Source organism: Salvelinus alpinus, chromosome 20, assembly GCF_045679555.1.
Source record: "Salvelinus alpinus chromosome 20, SLU_Salpinus.1, whole genome shotgun sequence".
Taxonomy (NCBI): domain Eukaryota; kingdom Metazoa; phylum Chordata; class Actinopteri; order Salmoniformes; family Salmonidae; genus Salvelinus; species Salvelinus alpinus.
Genome location: NC_092105.1, coordinates 46768574 through 46789784, shown reverse-complemented (window position 1 = coordinate 46789784; position 21211 = coordinate 46768574). Strand labels below are relative to the sequence as shown.

At 41.6% G+C, this 21211-nt stretch overlaps 3 protein-coding genes across 3 annotated transcripts in view; 1 reads left to right on the top strand and 2 right to left on the bottom strand.

Moving 5' to 3' along the window:
* LOC139547008 (ly6/PLAUR domain-containing protein 1-like) overlaps window positions 1–17574 on the top strand; it is a 55525-nt gene extending 37951 nt beyond the window's left edge. The window contains exon 3 of the mRNA XM_071356041.1: window positions 13360–17574. Coding sequence (XP_071212142.1) covers window positions 13360–13616 — 257 coding nt within the window. The 3' untranslated portion in view covers window positions 13617–17574. The remainder of the gene's footprint in view (window positions 1–13359) is intronic.
* LOC139547007 (G-protein coupled receptor 39-like) overlaps window positions 16362–21211 on the bottom strand; it is a 69758-nt gene continuing 64908 nt past the window's right edge. Inside the window, exon 3 of the mRNA XM_071356040.1 lies at window positions 16362–17572. Coding sequence (XP_071212141.1) covers window positions 17070–17572 — 503 coding nt within the window. The 3' untranslated portion in view covers window positions 16362–17069. The remainder of the gene's footprint in view (window positions 17573–21211) is intronic.
* The window catches only part of LOC139547006 (solute carrier family 35 member F5-like), a 121069-nt gene continuing 117326 nt past the window's right edge, over window positions 17469–21211 (bottom strand). Inside the window, exon 17 of the mRNA XM_071356039.1 lies at window positions 17469–17572. The gene's annotated coding sequence lies outside the window, so the exon portion shown is untranslated. The remainder of the gene's footprint in view (window positions 17573–21211) is intronic.

Sequence of the window (21211 nt, the reverse complement as noted above, 5' to 3'; positions counted from 1 at the left end):
TTTATGTCAACACTTCCAGACCTCCTTCAGATCTTTTATTTGAGAGGACTGACTTTTAGTTTGAGACTTGTTTTTCCACTGAAGTCAAGAAAGGTATTGTTGATCTCTTTACAGGTAGAGGGATTTACAAATAAAGATAATGACGGGTACACAAAGCGAGACAGTCCCTCTGCCTTGGACAGAAGCACTCTCCCAAGTATAGAAAGATCCCTTTGTAGCCAATTATTAAATATATTATTGGTTTTCTTAATTGTATGAGAGAAATTAATATGTTGCCTGACTAAGTGTTTTTTTGATAGTCGTATTCCTAAATATTTAACACAGTCCTTTACAGGAATATTTTACATTTTGTTATCATCACAGTCATGTAAACATAAGATTTCACATTTATTTAGTTTTAATCCAGATGCAGTAGAGAATGCAGTGATAGCATTAAGGGCATGATCTTTGACCTGGTCTTTGTCTTTAAAAAAAAGAATAGTATCGCCAGTTGGGAAAGCCATGCACATTTGCATTATTCAGAATATCTAGAGATAGTTTCCACTACCAAAATTAATAAAAAGGGCGGATGTGGGCATCCCTGTCGTACACTTCTGTTGATACTGAATATTTTGGATTTATTAAGGTTTAGTATCACATAACCATTTTCATTGCATTCTTGAAACATACTAATAATAGGGTATTCTAGTAACTCCCAAAACTACCTATAGATTTCAACTGACAGGCCATCAGGGCCAGGTGATTTCCATTTTTTCATTGAATTCAGAGCCTCTAATTTCGTCAATTGACACAGGTGAATCGCAAACTGAGTGGAAATCATCCTCAATTACAGGGACATAATTCTGAATGTGGCAAATGTAGCTTTCACAAGCATCTTCCTGAAATTGTGAGTTGTAAAGGTTTTCATAAAAGGAATTGACAAATGTTGTCACGATCGTGTGGAGAGACGGACCAAGGCGCAGCGCGTGAAAAGAACATCTTCTTTTATTAGAAGGGAAAAAACACAAAACGACTACTACAACCAAACTAACAAAATAACACACTGACGAACGTGAAGCTAAGCCTGAACTAGTGCACACATGCAACATAGAACATCGACATAGACAATTACCCACAAATACATGATGCCTATGGCTGCCTAAAATATGGCTCCCAATCAGAGACAAATGAAAAACATCTGTCTCTGATTGAGAACCACTCAGGCAACCATAGACATACCTAGACACATCACTCAACCATAGACTTTTCTAAACACCTACACTGAACACAACCCCATCTACTCTATTAAACCCCCTAAACCATACAACCACACTAGACAATACAAAAACACATACTACACCATGTCACACCCTGACCTAACTAAAATAATAATGAAAACAAAGATAACTAAGGCCAGGGTGTGACATAACCCCCCCCTTAAGGTGCGAACTCCGGACGCACCAGCATAAAGTCTAGGGGAGGGTCTGGGTGGGCGTCTGTCCACGGTGGCGGCTCTGGTACTGGTCGTGGTCCCCACCCCACCATAGTCACTACCCGCTTTCGTAGCCTCCTCCAAATGACCACCCTCCAACTTAACCCCACTGGATTAAGGGGCAGCACCGGACTAAGGGGCAGCACCAGGATAAGGGGCAGCACCGGACTAAGGGGCAGCACCGGGATAAGGGGCAGCACCGGGATAAGGGGCAGCACCGGGATAAGGGGCAGCACCGGACTAAGGGGCAGCACCGGACTGAATGGTGGATCCTGGCTGGCTGGCTCAGGCGGATCCTGGCTGGACGGCTCTGGCGGATCCTGGCTGGACGGCTCTGGCGGATCCTGGCTGGACGGCTCATGGCTGGCTGACGGATCTGGCTGCTCATGGCAACCAGACAGGATCTGCCAGAGCCGCCAACCAGACAGGATCTGCCAGAGCCACCAACCAGACAGGATCTGCCAGAGCCGCCAACCAGACAGGATCTGCCGGAGTCGTCAGTCAGCCATGAGCGTCCAGAGCCGTCAGCCAGTCATGAGCTGCCCTACAGTCATGAGCTGCCCTACAGTCATGAGCTGCCCTACAGTCATGAGCTGCCCTACAGTCATGAGCTGCCCTACAGTCATGAGCTGCCCTCCAGTCATGAGCTGCCCTCCAGTCATGAGCTGCCCTCCAGTCATGAGCTGCCATTCAGTCCGGAGCAGTCATTCAGTCCGGAGCTGCCACCCAGTCCGGAGCTGCCACCCAGTCCGGAGCTGCCACCCAGTCCGGAGCTGCCACTCAGTCCGGAGCTGCCACTCAGTCCGGAGCTGCCATTCAGTCCGGAGCTGCCACTCAGTCCGGAGCTGCCACTCAGTCCGGAGCTGCCACTCAGTCCGGAGCTGCCACTCAGTCCGGAGCTGCCACTCAGTCCGGAGCTGCCACTCAGTCCAGAGCTGCCATTAGTCCGGAGTTGCCCCTCTGTCCTGAGCTACCTCTCTGTCCTGAGCTACCTCTCTGTCCTGAGCTACCTCTCTGTCCTGAGCTACCTCTCTGTCCTGAGCTACCTCCTAAATCATGTGGGGGCCTTGGGGAGGATTCTTAGGCCAAGGTCGTGGGCGAGGGTCGCCACTCAAAGGACGCTAAGGAGGGGGACAAAGACAGTGGTGGAGTGGTGTCCTCGTCCTGCGCCGGAGCCGCCACCGCGGACAGATTCCCACCCAGACCCTCCCCTTGAGTTTTAGGGGTGCGCCCGGAGTTCGCACCTTGAGGGGGGGGGTTCTGTCACGTTCCTGACCTGTTTTCTGTTGTTTTGTATGTGTTTAGTTGGTCAGGACGTGAGCTGGGTGGGAATTATATGTTGTGTGTCTAGTTTGTCTGTTTCTATGTCCAGCCTAATATGGTTCTCAATCAGAGGCAGATGGTAATCGTTGTCCCTGATTGAGAATCATATATAGGAGGCTTGTTTTGTGTTGGGATTTTGTGGGTGTTTGTTTCCTGTCTCTGTGGTTGTCTGCACCAGATAGGTCTGTCTCGGTTTTTGCACATTTTGTTATTTTGTATGTTGTTTGTAGTGTTTCACTTGTTCTTTTATTAAACATGTTGAACACTAGCCGCGCTGCACTTTGGTCCAATCCTTGTTACTCCTCTTCGGATGAAGAGATGGAGGAAAGCCGTTACAAATGTTGATATTGTAATGGGATCCTTGCATAATACATCATTCATTTTGAGTGCCATTATAGATTTTATTTTGGAGTTTCTCTTTTCAAAGGTACCCTTTGCCGGATATGTGTAAAGCTGTTCTAATTCTAGTTGTAAAGATTTAAATACAGACTCTTCTTCTTGAGATAGATTATCTTTCTTTAGAAAACTGTCAAGCTTGCGCATCAAATCTTTTTCTCTAAGGTTATCCAGGTGCTTCAACTCAATGGCTACAACTCTGACTTCATATTTGAAGAATCTCCATCTACTTCCATGACCCAAGTCTTTTCTTGCAAAAAATATCTTTAGCTAACGATTTGATGTTTCCAATGAAAATAGGATCTTTAAGAAGTGTGTTGTTTAATTTCCAATATCCTCGAATACCTTTTGATTTTTTAGTAGCTTGTAAATTCAGGGAAATCAAATGATGATCAGAAAAGGGAGTCAACTGATGATTACATCCATAACAAATTGTAAGATAAAGGGGGAAATTAGGAATAAGGTCCAGGTATAACCCTTTGCATCCAGATTGAAATAATGTCAGGCATCATCAACAGAGAGATCCTTGCATAATGTTATGATGATATTGCTATTTTGAGAGCTTTGACTCATTCTAGGAGGAAAATGATCCGCAGATGTATTGTTAAAATCTCCTGAGAGAATTAGAAAAGCCTCTGAGTATTTGTTACGTAAATCCTGGAATGTTCTGGTAAATTGGGCAAAAGGGGTCTTATTTAGGGCATGCTAGTTATGTCCATACTCATTAAAGGTGATGAAAATAGCATTGTCAAGTTTAACAGTTACTATGACAGTTACTACATCTGCCATCCTGTGAAGATGTGGATTATAGAATATCGCCTTTAAACTTCTGGGTTAGTGTCAAAACACCAGCAGAACGGTTTGATCCATGACTGAAATAGGCCATGTCTCCCCATTGTGACTTCCACAATTTCAAGTCATTTTCACACTAATGAGTTTCCTGAAGAAAGACAAAATATGCGTTAATGCGTTTACAATATAAAAATAAGGCTTTTCTTTTTGTAAGATCTCTCTGTCACGTTCCTGACCTTATTTCCTTTGTTTAGTCTTTGTTTAGTTGGTCAGGACGTGAGCTGGGTGGGTGTAGTCTATGTTATGTGTCTCATTGGTTTAGGTGTGTCTGATTTGCCTGATATGGTTCTCAATCAGAGGCAGGTGTTTTACGTTGTCTCTGATTGGGAACCATATTTAGGTAGGCTGTGTTCACTGTTTGTTTGTGGGTGATTGTTCCTGTTCGTGCGTTCATGTTTTATATGTTCTCAAGTTCAGGACTGTAGCGACGTTGGTTTCGTTCTGTTTATTGTTTTTGTTCGTGTTTAAAAGTATTCAAATAAATATGGATACATACCACGCTGCGTTTTGGTCCGATCCTTGCTCCTCCTCAGACGAGGAGGATTACGACGTTCGTTACACTCTCAAACCCCTAGAATTCAGGCTAACAATATTGAGTGAGTTGAAAACAAATTCCTGCATTAAAAAATAAAGAGACACAAACTGGACAACTGATATAGTAATGTGAACAATAAAACAAACAGTAAACCTTGAGAGGGTTACTCCGACAGAAAACTACACTCAGTTGAGGTAGCGGTAGTTAACAGTGTAACAAATCACTTTTCAAAGTTTTTGGGTTGGCAAGTGTTCATAAATTGTAGTCGAACGGTAAATTTACTTGTGGCAGTACAGTAAATGTACTCTTGGCAGTACTCACAGTTGTGGGTCATGTCATCAGAGTTAACCAGTAATCTTTCTTCCTTCGATGATTGCGTGACGGTCCTTGAACCCTGCCTTCTTTCCAATCTTGTCGTGCTTTCTGTATAAGCGGCCACAGTTTCTCCCTGGCTGTCTGATCCTCAAAGAGGCTCTGATGCTGAGCTTCTTCTCATCTAGAAACTTGTTCTTCTTGGCCATTTTCCAGATGATGTCCCTGTAGTGGCGATTAGGGAAGCGCAGAATGACATTGCGAGGGGCTCCATCAGATCTTTGTTTCCCAAGTTGATGTACCACGTCGATCACGTCTCTTAGCTTGTCTTTGATGCACGGAGCCACCTTTCCCAGGATATTGATGACTGATTCCCTAATGTCTTCTCCCTCTACCTCTCTTACAACTTGGATTTTTAGATTCCACCTGCGAGAGTACTGTTGAAGTTCATCTACAATCTCACACAGCTCTAGGAACGTTATATTTTCCTTGTTCTCGCTCACAACTGTGTGAAGCTGACAGACAGTCTCTGACAAATTATCAATCTTCTTTGATGTTTCTTCGGTAGCCAGCTGTCACAACTTCTGCCGAAGTCGATGCCTCTCCTTGTTCGGGCGGTGCTCGGCGATCGACGTCACCGGTCTTCTAGCCATCATTGATCTATGTTTCATTTTCCATATGTTTTGTCTGGTCTTCTTACACACCTGGTTCCAATCCCATTCATTAATTGTTGTGTATTTAACCCTCTGTTTCCCCTCATGTCCTTGTCAGAGATTGTTTATTGTTATGTTCATGTTTTATGGATCGGTGTGCGACGTGTTCTTGTACCCACATTTATTTTATTATGGACTTTGGTTTTGGAGTTTATGTTTTAATTTATTAAAATACTCCATTTATACCAAGTTTAATTCTCCTGCGCTTGACTTCCCTGCCACCTACATACACAACGTGACACCAGCTCCATGATGGACACTTTGGAGAATGTGGCGTCTTGTTTAGTAGTCAGTGTCTGGATTGCAAAGAAAAGTTCAGACATGGAAATGTCCTCTTTCACTTTTTTTCTCCACGATATTTTTAATTGGGGTTCGAGGTAAAGAGGTTGCAAGGATCTCATCCTGGTCCGTCTTGTTCTGTCTCTTGCTTGAGCTAGCGGCATCTTGTGTATCCATGCTGCTCGGGCTCTCGTCGTAGCCGGCATGCCCGGCGTCTTCTGTGAGGCTTGGATATTCCATCTTATGTCGTCTTTCTGTCGTGTTCTTCCCATTCAATTTGACAAAAATGAACTCTAACCTTGCTATATGTAGCTAAAACAAGTTATAGTTAATTTCTTGCTACATTGACAGTGTTAGGTTGAACAGAGTAAGACATATTCACACAAGCACTGGTATTTAAACCTTCTTCCTATGCTGGGTCTCCTCCTTACACATATGGACAGCCAATACATCTTTATTACTAGACAGGACTTTTGTGATGCATGTTCTTTCTCACTTCATCTGACCTGACCTCGGCCAAAATTCCTCACTCCTCCCCAACTCACGGCTGTCCTGATGATCTGATCCAGACATTGTTTCATTGTACTACCATGGTTCATTTGTGTACCCTGGCAGCTAGTACATTGAAAAAAATATCTTTTTTTTTACAGGAAAATACCATGGTATTTTCCAGCCATGTAGTGATCAAAAAACATGCAATTTTTTTTTTATTGTACTAGCTACCATGTTACATTTTTGTAAGGGAGGGTGGTAAAAGCTAGCTAGTGTTTCCCCATGGTTCACAAATCTAGATAGCTAAGCCCTGGCACAATCTCAACATGATTTCCAACTCGGTCAATAAAAGTTACAGAATCGTCAATAAACTCATGACACATTTAGTTAACAATGTTATTTCACTGTTTTGAGACTTACATTGCACTTTTGCACATTACAACCTTTAAAAACAGGACAAATTAAGAGATAAAAACAGCAAGTATATCCTATGCAACTACATTGTTCTTACATTATACTTGATTCGGTATAACATTTGAGCCAGAAAGTAACACAGAAATAAACTTGTTGACAATAAGCAGTTGTTAATGACAGACAATGCCCTGTTACAATTGTTGTTACCAGGTCCTAACCTATTTACATCATTAGATCAGTATGGTATCAACCCTGGTATTACCTGTGGATTTGATGGTAGTGGCACCATGTAACAATGTTACATTTTGGTTTGAGTTATTAACATGGTAATTCACATGTGACTTTCAAAGGTGTAATTACAAAACATTAGTTACATAGTAGAACAATAAAATGTGCAATAACATCAGTAATGTGTTGTTGTTCCAATTTTGTAATAACTGACACCACTACAACCGTATGACCAAGTAATTACATAGTAATACCTATGTAACTACTGTACTATGTTGTTACTGCAGTTATTACTGTGTAGGGACATAGTAATAGGGGCAACATAACGTAAGGTGTTACCAACGCTACTTTAAAGAAGGTGAGTCCTGGAATAACAAAGATAAATCGTTCTGGTTAAGAGAGTCTGCTAAATGACAAGAATTTAAATGTAAATATAAATATCTATTGTTGCCTCTTACAAGCCAAATTGTAAACATCAGATGTGATAATTAACTTGTTTACGTGCTACTCAGAATGGCGCTGCAATGGGATAGCTGTCGTTTTACAGGTTCCTGACCAATTCTGCTATTTTTTTCGGATCTTAACTTATTTTCTACGTAATCGTTTTCTATGACTGAAAAGAGTTTCTGGACATCAGAACAGCGATCACTAACCTCAATTTGGATGAGGATTTATACTTCAATGAGTTGGCGGCGCTGGACATACTGCTCACCCCGGACCAGGCCTTAATCCCCAAGACATGGAAAAGGAAAAGACAACATAAGAGATGCCTACATGCTGGCACCCTGACGAAACTACTTTGCAGAGTAAATAGTCCTCTCTCTGTGTTCTATTGGCGAACATAAAATCACTGGAGATTAAACTGGATGAGCTCCCTTCAATAGTATCCAATCAATAGGACCTATGTTTCTCAGAGTCGTGGCTGAACAAGGACATGGATAATATACATCTAGCTGATTTTTCTATGCATCATCAAGACCATACAGCAGCTTGGGGTATGGTTAGGGAGAGGGGTATGTCTGTTAACAACAGCTGGTGCTCGCTCGAATGCTCGCAACTGGCATTAAGATCGCACTCAACGAGCTGTATAGGGCCATAAGCAAAAAAACAAAAAAAATGCTCATCCATTTCTACCAGCATGTCAACTGTGCAACTAGAGGAGACAAAATATTGATCACCTTTACTCCACACACAGAAATGCATACAAAGCTCTCCCTCACCCTCCATTTCTCCAAAACTCTATCCCCCTGATTCCTGCATACAAGCAAATACTCAAACAGGAAGTGGCATTAACGCCCTCAATACAGAAGTGGTCAGATGAAGAAGATGCTAAGCTACAGGACTGTTTTGTTGGCACAGACTGGAATATGTTTCGACATTCATCCAATGGCATTGAGGAGTTTACCACATCAGTCACCAGATTAAGTAATAGGTGCATGGACAATGTCATTCCCACAGTGACCGTACGTACATATCCCAACCCGAAGCCATGGATTATAGGAAACATCCACACTGAGATAAAGGCTAGAGCTGCCACTTTCAAGGGGAGGGACACTAATCTGGACGCTTATAAAAATCCTGCTACGACCTCAGACGAGCCATCAAATAGGCAAAGAAAGCGTCAATACAGGACTAAGATTAAATTCAACTACACCGGCTCTGATGCTCATCGGATGTGTCAGGCAAATTATCACGGATTACAAAGGGAAACCCAGCCACAAGTTGCCCAGTGACGCAAACCTACCAGACGAGCTAAATGCCTTCTATGCTCGCTTCGAGGCAAGCAACACCGAACCATGCATGTATGATCACACTCTCCGTAGCTGATTTGAGTAAGCTTTAAACAGGTTAACATTCACAAGGTCACAGAGCCAAACGGATTACCAGGACGCGTACTCAGAGCATGCTCTGACCAGCTGGCAAGTATCTTTTCAACCTCTCCCTGACCCAGTCTGTAATACCTACATGTTTCAAGCAAACCACCATAGCATGCCCAAGCACGCCAAGGTAACCTATCTAAATGACTTTGAAATGCTTTGAAACAGCCTAGACCCACTCCAATTCGTATACCGCCCAAACAGATCCACAGATGACACAATCTCTATTGCACTCCACAATGCCCTCTCCCACCTGGACAAGAGGAACACCTATGCGAGAGTGCTGTTCATTGACTACAGTTCAGCGTTCAGCACCATAGTGTCCTCCAAGCGCATCACTAAGCTAAGGACCCTAGGACTGAACACCTACCTTTGCAACTGTATCCTGGACCTCCTAACTGGCCATCCTTAAGTTTTGAGGGTAGGCAAAAACACATCCGCAACACTGACCCTCAACATGCACCTCAGGGGTGCATGCTTAGTCCCCTCCTGTACTCCCAGTTCACCCATGACCGCGTGGCCAGGCACGACTCCAACACCATCAGCCTATAGGGAGGAGGTCAAAGACCTGGCAATGTGGTGCCAGGATAACAACCTCTCCCTCAACGTCAGCAAGACAAAGGAACTGATCGTGGACTACAGGGAACGGAGGGCTGACCACGACCCAAATTTACATTGACTGGGCTGTAGTGGAGTGGGTCGAGAGTCCACATCACTAAAGATCTATCATGGTCACACACACCAACACAGTTGTGAAGAGGGCACAACAACGCCTATTCCCCCTCAGGAGGCTAAAAAGATTTGGTATGGGCCCTCAGATCCTCAAAAAGTTATACAACTGCATCACTGTGAGCATCTTAACAGGCTGCATCACCACTTGGTATGGCAACTGCTTGGCATCCGACTGCAAGGCGCTACAGAGGGTAATGTGTACAGCACAGTACATCGCTGGGGCGAAGCTCCCTGCCATCCAGAAAGGCCCTAGAAATTGTCAAAAACTCCAGCATCCAAGTCATAGACTGTTCTCTCTGCTACCGCACTGCAAGTGATACCGATGCACCAAGTCTGGAACCAACAGGACCCTGAACAGCTTCTACCCCCAAAGCCATGAGACTGATAAATAGTTAAATAGTTAACCAAATAGCTATTCGGACTGCATTGACCCTTTTTGCACTAACTTTTTTGACTCTTCCCATATGCTGCTGCTACTGTTTATTATACTATATATCCTATTGGCTAGTCACTTTATTCCTAGTTATATTTACATATTTACCTCAATTACCTCATACCGCTGCACATTGACATGGTACTTGTACCCTGTGCCAACTTATCGTTACTCATTGTGTATTTATTATTCATTTTATTATTACATGTTATTCATTTTCTATTATTTCTCTATTTTCTTTCTCTGCATTGTTGGGAAGGGCCAGTAAGTCTACACCTGTTTACGAAGCATATGACAAGTTACATTTGATTTAATTTGAGGATCTCCCCAGAGAAAGGGAGAAAGTAATTGTCTTTCATTTAAGTACAGTGTTCCACCACCTGACAGCTCTGCGTGTAACAAACACTGTGATGACCCAGTCTTTGTGGCGTGCCAGGATATCCATCCCCTTGCTTTTAGCCCACAAAACCATAATGTTGTAGGCTACACTTACTCTGTTCAGAATTGATTGTTTGATACCAGTTGGGAAGAGATAAGTGGAATTACAATATTGTCTTTGTAATGGGACACCAACTGTAAACAATTTCTTTATGACACTCTTCTCCGTGTTGAGGTAAGCCTCTCCCTATAACTGCATTTCAGGCTTTGCTTGGCATGTCCTGTTGACACTGGTTATTCACATACACTATATATACAAAAGTATGTGGACACCCCTTCAAATTAGTGGATTTGGCTATTTCAGCCACACCTGTTGCTGACAAGTGTATAAAATCGAGCACAAAGCCATGAAATCTCCGTAGAGAAACATTGGCAGTAAAATGGCATTACTGAAGTGCTCAGTGACTTACAACGTGGCCCGTCATAGGATCCCACCTTTCCATCAAGTCAGTTCATCAAATTTCTGCCCTGTTAGAGCTGCCCCGGTCAACTGTAAGTGCTGTTATTGTGAAGTGGAAACGTCTAGGAGCAACAATGGCTCAGCTGTGAAGTGCTAGGCCACACATGCTCACAGAACGGGACCGGCGAGTGCTGAAGTGCATAGCGCGTAAAAATAGTCTGTCCTCAGTTGCAACTCTTACTACCGAGTTCCAAACTGCCTCTGGAAGTAACGCCAACACAAGAACTGTTCATCGTGAGCTTCATGAATGTGTATGTGTATCTCACTGATCATCCCTAAAGCCAAAACCTCATTTGGACGCCTTTCCTTCCAGTTCTCTGCTGCCTGCGACTGGAACGAATTGCAAAAATCTCTGAAGTTGGAGACTTTTATCTCCCTCAACAACTTTAAAAATCTGCTATCCGAGCAGCTAACCGATCGCTGCAGCTGTACATAGTCCATCTGTAAACTACCCACCCAATTTACCTACCTCACCCCCCATACTGCTTTTATTTATTTACTTTTCTGCTCTTTTGCACACCAGTATCTCTTCTTGCACATGATCATCTGATGATTTATCACTCCAGTGTTAATCTGCTAAATTGTAATTATTCGATTTATTGCCTACCTCATGCCGTTTGCACACATTGTCTATAGATTCTCTTTTTTTTTCTACCATGTTATTGACTTGTTTATTGTTTACTCCATGTGTAACTCTGTGTTGTCTGTTCACACTGCTATGTTTTATCTTGGCCAGGTCGCAGTTGCAAATGAGAACTTGTTCTCAACTAGCCTACCTGGTTAAATAAAGGTGAAATAAAATAAAAAATAAAAAATAAAAATGAAATGGGTCTCCATGGCCGAGCAGCAGCACACAAGCCTAAGATCACCATGTGCAATGCTAAGTGTCGGCTGGAGTTGTGTAAAGCTCGCCACCATTGGACTCTGGAGCAGTGGAAATTAGCTGTTTTTCATAATTTGGGCTAGGCCCCTTAGTTCCATTGAAGGGAAATCTTAATGCTACAGCATACAATGACCTTCTAAATGATTCTGTGCTTCCAACTTTGTGGCAACAGTTTGTTGAAGGCCTTTTCCTGTTTCAGCATGATGTCAAAGCAAGGGCCATACAGAAATGGTTTATCGAGAATGGTGTGGAAGAACTTAACAAGCCTGCACAGAGCCCTGACCTCAACCCCGTCGAACACCTTTGGGATGAATTGGAATGCCGACTGCGAGCCAGGCTTAATCGCCCAACATCAGTGCCCGACCTCACTAATGCTCTTGTGGCTGAATTGAAGCAAGTCCCCACAGCAATGTTCCAACATCTAGTGGAAAGCCTTCCCAATTCCATATTAATGACCATGATTTTGGAATGAGATGTTCGACGAGCAGGTGTCCACATACTTTTGGTCATTTAGTGTAAGTATCACTCTCAGACTCAGCAAATATACGTCTTCCCTGTATTGTATGCCACAGGTCTACATGTACATTGCACTCTAAAAGATAAGCACTGCCAAACCCAATGTCCTCTCACAATATGATTATACTACAGCAGACTATCTGTAGAAAATTCATTCTCTGAAAAATTCTTAACATAATCATTCTCAAGAGCCCAATATCTTGAACATAACAGATATTCAGTGGCCTTAAGAACCTTCATGCAAAATCAATGGACACTGCCAAGGGTAATAATCTTCAAGAGAATCAACTCGAAGGCATACGAATACATAGCCATCCAGGTGATTATTGGTGCATACCTTGTAATTGTAATTTTCATGGACTGACTTTTATCTCAGAATGATGACTAATGCATCTTCTGTGAGTCAGGAGGACCACTTTCTGCCATTGTGCGTTTGGTAACAAGGTACTGAAGAGGGCATACTGTACCCGACTCCATTACGTGGTAATTGGTTATCTTTGTGAAGACACAGCTTGTAGATTCACTATGGATTACTGAATTAGTAAAGAAGCTCTCTCAGGAGACTCACCTTGACCACACCATCTAGTTGGAGTGCCCGAACCCTGGATAAATGTTTTAGTTATGCCACATACTGTATATAGAGATCGAGAAATTCGATTGATGGATGATTTTCCAAATGTTCATTCATGTCTAACAACAGATCTAATAACTTGTCTGTGCACTGTATGGCTGTATTACAATTTATTCATTATTAGAACTCCTCTAATAAACCACACATTTTATGTGTAGATTTGCTTTCCATAAACAATCACACAGACATACACAGACTGTTGCCTGATTCAAACTGTATTTTATTTTCACATCGTCCTGACCAGCCCGGTTCCAGCAACTACGTTGGATGGCTAACCAATCCCACAGTGTAGTACAGCTCAGCTTAGCTCAGAGGTGTGTTATAAGTATCTTGGGATACAGTATCTAACGGCGATGTTTCTGTCCTTGTTCCAGGAAAACACTACCGCAAGTCCTGCGCCTCGTCTGGTGCCTGCCTCATCGCCTCCTCTGGCTACCAGCAGTTCTGCACGGGGAAGCTCAACTCAGTGTGCATCAGCTGCTGCAACACACCCCTCTGTAATGGACCGCGTCAGAAGAAACAGAGTTCCAGAAAAAGAGTTCCCTCTGCTGCCTCGTCTCTAATCCCACTACCCAGCCTCTCCCTCATTTGTATTCCCTTCCTCCTGTACCCATCCTCCATATTCTGCTGACAGAGCTTACGATTGGCTGGTTTGGTCTCATCAAGACTGTGGTCCAGCTTTTTGGACTCAGCCTGTGCTTCAGTGAAAGGTTCTCCAGCCTGTACGGTGTCCATATCTTCAATGGATGTGTGACACTGTCCTAATATGGACACCGTATTTAGAAGATGTCCTAATATGGACAGTGACTTAAGGTCTAAAGACATTGACTGAAATGAGGTACTGATCTTGACAAATATGTTCATTGAGTGAGTCAGGTGCACCACATGTTTGATAGACAATAGGCAGGTTAACCAATGGCCCAGGTTTATTTGACAAAAGCAAGCTATGTGTAATGGAAACGGAAGATATAGATCGACAACATTTTTATCCATTTGACAGGGGTTGATTTGACTTTTGCTGAACTTTCCTTATTGTCACAATGATGATGGAAACAGTGTTTTTTCGAATAAATGCTGATTGCCAAATCATTTTGAAGGTACCAGTCAAAAGTTTGGACAGACCTACTCATTCCATGATTTTTCATTATTTTGACTATTTTCTACGTTGTAGAATAATAGTGGACACATCAAAACTATGAAATAACACATATAGAATCATCTAGTAACCAAAAAAAGTGTTAAACAAATCAACATATCTTAAATTTGAGTAGCCACTATTTGCCTTGATGACAGTTTTTTGCACCCTCTTGGCATTCTTTCAACCAGCTTCATGAGGTAATCACCTGGAATGCATTTTAATTAACAGGTGTGCCTTGTTAATTTGTGGAATTTCTTTCCTTCTTAATGCGTTTGAGCCAATCAGTTGTGTTTTGACAAAGTAGAGTTGGTATACAGAAGATAGCCCTATTTGGTAAAAGACCATGTCCATATTATGGCAAGAACAGCTCAAATAAGCAAAGAGAAACAACAGTCCATCATTATTTTAACACATGAAGGTCAGTCAATACGTAAAATTTCAAGAACTTTGAAAGTTTCTTCAAGTGCAGTCGCAAAAACCATCAAGCGCTATTGTGAAACTGGCTCTCATGAGGACCGCACAGGAAAGGAAGACCCAGAGTTACGTCTGCTACAGAGGATAAGTTCATTAGAGTTACCAGCCTCAGAAATTGCAGCCCAAATAAATGCTTCACAGAGTTCAAGTAACAGACACATCTCAACATCAACTGTTCAGATGAAACTGTGTGAATCAGGCCTCCATGGTCGAATTGCTACAAAGAAACCACTCCTAAAGGACACCAATAATAAGAAGAGACTTGCTTGGGCCAAGAAACATGAGCAATGGACATTAGACCGATGGAAATCTGTCCTTGAGATTTTTGGACTCATCCACTGTGTCTTTGTGAGACGCAGAGTAGGTGAACGGATGATCTCCGCATTTGTGGTTCCCACCGTGAAGCATGGAGGAGGTGGTGTGATGGTGTGGGGATGCTTTGCGTGTGTCACTGTCTGTGATTTATTTAGAATTCAAGGCATTCTGCAGCGATACGCCATCCCATCTGGTTTGCACTTAGTGGGACTATCATTTATTTTTCAACAGGACAATGACCCAACACACTTCCAGGCTGTGTAAGGGCTATTTGACTAAGAAGGAGAGTGATGGAGTGCTGCATCAGATGACCAAGCCTCCACAATCACCCGACCTCAACCCAATTGGGATGGTTTGGGATGAGTTGGACCGTGGAGTGAAGGAAAAGCAGCCAAAAGGGGCTCAGCATATGTGGGAACTCCTTCAAGACTGTTGGAAAAGCATTCCAGGTGAAGCTGGTTGAGAGAATGCCAAGCGTGTGCAAAGCTGTCATCAAGGCAAAGGGTGGTTACTTTGAAGAATCTCAAATATAAAATATATTTTGTTTTTGTTTAACACTTTTTTTGGTTAGAACATGATTCCATATGTGTTATTTCATAGTTTTGATGTCTTCAATATTATTCTACAATGTATAAAATAGTACAAATAAAGAAAAACCCTTGAACGAGTAGGTGTGTCCAAACTTTTGACTGGTACTGTATGCTGGGCACATGATGGCATCACATAATTTTAAAGCTCCACTCCACGTTTAATTCTAAATGCCAACTGCTTGCAAAAATATATATATATACTATTAAATGAATGTTTCTTTGCAGGACAAGGATTGTCCTGACTTTCACAAAGGCCTGAATCGCTTTGCCTTGCTGGCAAGTTTTACCTTCCAATTATTTCAGATCTACAGGAGTGTAAGTTTCACCATGGCACGGACGGTGGCAATACGTTGGCACATGATAGTTAATATAATATGGCAAATGTTAGTAAATGATTTCATTTTATCAATGTTGCTGGCTTTTGCAAGCCTACCTGAGAAATGAAACAGATAGGTGGGAGGGCATACAGGCTGTCGCCAAATTATGAATGCGCTATTTGCCTAAATGGGTATTAGAAACACTTAAACCACATTTTGTTCGACACCGTAGGTTTTTGCAACCATTTTTTTTGTTTTAGGTGTGACGTCACTATGTATAGCTGTTTTTATTGACACAAGATAGTTAATTGGAAACGCACCGTAACAGGCAATTGTCACATGTATTTTCTATGCAAACTTTCTAAATGTCAACAAAAAAATCACTGGACAAGTTCATGGAAACATAGCTGTTGACTGGCCAACTGAGGGCACTAGAAGGTAATGTGTACATTTATAGATGAACTGGATGAGGTATATTTGTACAGTAGATGAAATGGAGTACAGAGACATAAGATGAAAAAAACACAAATAACACAACAGAGTAAGTGTCCATTTTTAATATTAAAATAATGATGCAGATACTGTAGTGATGAAACATAAATTACATTTGTCTTGAGATCAAATCATATGCACTGGGTCCAATTTAGGAAGAGGTCAACTCTGTCAGTGGATGCCATACAAATGAATGGAAAGGTATACTTTGGACACAATGTACAATGCAGACACCATGTCATGATGAACAATGTTGAGCTTAGTTTTCACTGGCATCTTAAGTGACTGTGATAATATGAGTTACAGTATGGCCAAGAGAAGTGTAATCTCATGTAATGGAAAATAATCACTGTAATTAACACTGTTCAAATACCAAGCTTTTCCAATGTTCCAGGCATTACAATGTACAGTATGAGATGAATTTGGTAAAAATGTCCTGACTGTTCTCTGACTGGATGTATTACTTAGTATGTTAGACTCCTCACATATTATGTCTGTAGAGGCACCTCTCTGACAAATCAGCTTGTGGCAGATTGTTGAAGTCTGAGTTGGATGATACCTTGTATCCCTCTCCGATGAATTGAATACTGTAATACTGAACACAGCTAAGTGTCTCTCTTTTGGTTCATCTTTCAAAGTCACCTAGAAGTCTTTCTGGACTGTATTGACTCACAACGTCAATCCTACTTCATAACCTCAGCCAAGAAGCATGTTAGAGCATAAGTCAAAACAACTGTCATACATGTATTTTAATAAACTTATATTTCAGTCTCTTCGGGGATGTTTCCCTTTCGGACTGAATTTGAAAGTGATTCATCGGTTGTGGGGAGGGCCTCCCCAGGGCTGGGAGGGGGAGTGTCCTTAGGACTATGGAAGGTAGTGAACGTAGGCATCTTGAACTCCTTGCTCTGAGTCTGAGTAGACCTGTTGCCACCACCACGACGCAGTGACTTTAGCAGGGGCCGCAGTGAGCGGGCCGAGTTGGCCTCGAAGCTCCTCAGAGTCCGTTTGTTTACGTGCTCGATGGTGAGGCGGCAGCGTAGCACCTGGACGAAGACCTGTCGGAACTGGCGGGAAGAGAGGTTGTACAGGAAGGGGTTGAGCACGGAACTAAGGTAGAAGAAGGTGTCGGCCACAGGGTGCAGCACCACATAGTTGCGGAAGTAGGACATGGTCCAGCTGGACTTGGGCACGGCGGCGGTCATCAGGCGACGCACCTGGTTGGGCAGCCAGCACACGGTAAGGGAGCCCACAATTAAACCTGAGAAAGAGAAAGGGGGAGCGAGAGAGAGAGGGAAGGAAAGAGAAAAAGTAATTAAGAATATTCGATAATGGGAGAAGGGGGCAGTGGACGACACCTGGGTTAAAATACATGCATATTTAAGTATTTGTTATTTAAATACTTGTTTTCTGTGTATTTTCAAATAATGTGGCTAAATCAGCTACTTCTATTTGAAGTATTTGAAGGTATTTCAAATAACTTCCTATAAATAGCCAGAACTATTTTCAAATACTTATTTACAAATATATTATTTCAAATACCACTAGAAGACCTGGGTTCAAATGCACGGGGTGTTTAAATATTTCATATTTTAAAATACACTGAGTGTGGCAAATAAACCTGATAAATATCTCGCAGCTCTCATAAAACGAGTACATGCTAAACCAGTAATAATTTTAAAAGATGAAGATACAAAGCGGTAATTAGAAGCAACACAATGACAATTGTAAAAGTTTCTATGAAAATGTATATAAATCAGAATTAAACAACAGTTGGACGGTTCCTATAGCCTTCTTAGACTCAACAACTCTGAAGCAATTATCAGCAGACTGAAAACAGAGATAACCCAAGAATAAACATTAGATGCTGTTAAAACAGTTGCATGGAGAAAAGCACCAGGAATGGATGGCTTTCCCATAGAATTCTATTCAGTAATTTGGGACAAAGTAGCCCCCTTACTTACATATGACAACACGTCACTCAATTCAGTACTTCCTAGTTCCATGTATCAAACAGTTATTTCAGTTCAATTAAAACCAGCAAAATCTGGAGAGTCCCCTGCTGATTAAAGACCCACAAGTTTAATAAATTGTGACAAAATAATAACAAAGATTAAAAGCTATAGAATTGCAAATGTCATACCAGACTTCATATACACTACCGTTCAAAGTTTGGGGTCACTTAGACATTTTTTGTACATTAAAAGAACATCAAATTGATCAGAAATACAGTGTAGACATTGTTAATGTTGTAAATGACTACTGTAGCTGGGAACAGCAGAACTGTTATGGAATATCTAGATAGGCATACAGAGGCCCATTATCAGGAACCATGTTAGCTAATCCAAGTTTATCATTTTAAAAGGCTAATTGATCATTAGAAAACCATTTTGCAATTATGTTAGAACAGCTGTTTTTCCTGATTAAAGAAGCAATAAAACAGGCCTTCTTTAGACTAGTTGTGTATCTGGAGCATCAGCATTTGTGGGTTCGATTACATGCTCAAAATGGCCAGACACAAAGAATTTTCTTCTGAAACTCGTCAGTCTATTGTTGTTCTGAGAAATGAAGGCTATTCCATGCGAGAAATTGCCAAGAAAATGAAGATTTTGTACAACGCTGTGTAGTACTCCCTTCACAGAACAGCACAATCTGGCTCTAACCAGAATAGAAAGAGGAGTGGGAGGCCCCAGTGCGCAACTGAGCAAGAGGACAAGTACATTATAGTGTCTACTTTGAGAAACAGAAGCCTCACAAGTCCTCAACTGGCAGCTTCATTAAATAGTACCCGCAAAACACCAGTCTCAACGTCAACAGTGAAGAGGCGACACCGGGATGCTGGCCTTCTAGGCAGAGTTCCTCTGTCCAGTGTCTGTGTTCTTTTGCCCATCTTAATCTTTTCTGTATATTGGCCAGTCTGAGATATAGCTTTTTCTTTGCAACTCTGCCTAGAAGGCCAGCATCCCGGAGTCGCCTCTTCACTGTTGACGTTGAAACTGGTCTTTTGCAAGTACTATTTAATGATGCTGCCAGTTGAGGACTTGTGAGGCATATGTTTCTCAAACTAGACACTCAGTTGACTAACTGTAGCCCGTCTGTTGCTCTGCACAACTCATGTCAGTCTCCTTTGCCTTCTTTCATCAATGACCCATTTTCGACCACTGGCCTGCCGTTGGCTGGATGTCCTTTGACCATTCTTGATACACACAGGAAACAGTTGAGCGAGAAAACCGTTCCCCGTTCAAAGGCACTTAAATATTTTGTCTTGCCCATTCACCCTCTGAATATCACACATAACAATCCATGTCTCAATTGTCATAGTTTTATAGTTTTAACCTGGATTCACCTGGTTAGTCTGTCATGGAAACATCAGGTGTTCCTAACGTTTTATACACTCAGTGTACATGCCCATACTTTCCAAATGTATTTCCAAATACATTCCAATACTCAACTACTTGTTTTCTAATTGAAATATCCAAATACTGTACTTACTCTGAAATATCTTTGAAAGTAATTGAAATACCCTAAAATAGTATTTCAACCCAGGTCGGTGGACTACTGAATAATGCAAATATTTTTGTGTAGATTGGGTTTGCTTTGCCATCTAAACCAGCGTTGATGCAATGATATGCTTTCAAGAATACTCAGAAACAATGCCTTTTGTTGGTGTTTTTGAACATTTTTGTGCTGTCTCTTTACATGAACTGATTTAGTTTCCCCTGATGATTTGTAATGCTAATTATACTAAGACAAAAACAACCATTTGAGATGAAGTGCACTGTTAAAAAAATATACAATTTCTCGGTGCATGGAGGTCTGTGCTGTTGTAAAAAATACTGCCGGCTAGTCCTTAGGGCAAGGTGATTTCAAATTACATTTAAATAATTTGTATTTATTTAAATTCATATCAGCATACTACTATTATGAATTGAAGACTGAAATTGAAATGCTGTGAAAAAAATGTATAAAAAGGGAAAACAGAAATGATGGGGTGTGGAGATATTTTCTTCAGCCCTCTCACAGTAAAGTGGAGCTGAGAGTGTAAGAGGTGCAGTATGGGTCGACATTGTGAGGGGTCCATTAGAGAAATTCCCTAAAGGGTAATTACACTTTCTTACTGTCTCCTTGCTCATTTTAGTGAACGTCAGACTACAACAGTACCCATTTTAATGAAAAACATTATACAACAAATGAAGAAAAAACCTAAACAGGGATATATGTATTTTTATCCGATTTATGTTTTCGTTAATGGGGCTATCTTAGCTGGGTGTAACTGAAGTGTAACTGTGCCAGGCAATTATTTTAAAAGAAAAACCAAGAATAAAGGCAACTGCTGACAAACATTGTTATGACTGAACATTATCCTTGCCAAAATAAATTAAATGGGATTTTTAATAAGAAGGCCAAAACATTTTCTTTGTAGGTCTCAGACTGTAGAAATCCTCTGTGATGAGGCACAGGTTTTTGATACATTCCTACCTGGCTAACGTTGTATGTACCTCTTTGGGGAAAACACTGCTAAATAGGTTCTACACTGCAGGACAAAGTGGTAACAATTTGCTTGATTGTAAAAGAATAACTCCCGCACACATAGTTACCGATCCCTCATTCATTTATTTGAACACTTTTAAGTATTAAAACAAGTATTAAACAGTCTAACACTTTAAGTGTTGAAATAAATAGCTTAACAATTTAGTTTAACAATTTGCTGACAAACACTTACATGAAGTTATAGATTCTACAAGACATAACTATTTACACTATTCTTATTTCCAGTACATACTCAGCTGCTTATCTAGAATTCCACATGCAAATTACAGTTCCTGTTGGCTTTGGCTCATACATGTTCGTTGTGCAGACTTGAGTCTATTCGAAAGACGTCATTCAGCAGGTTGATCTT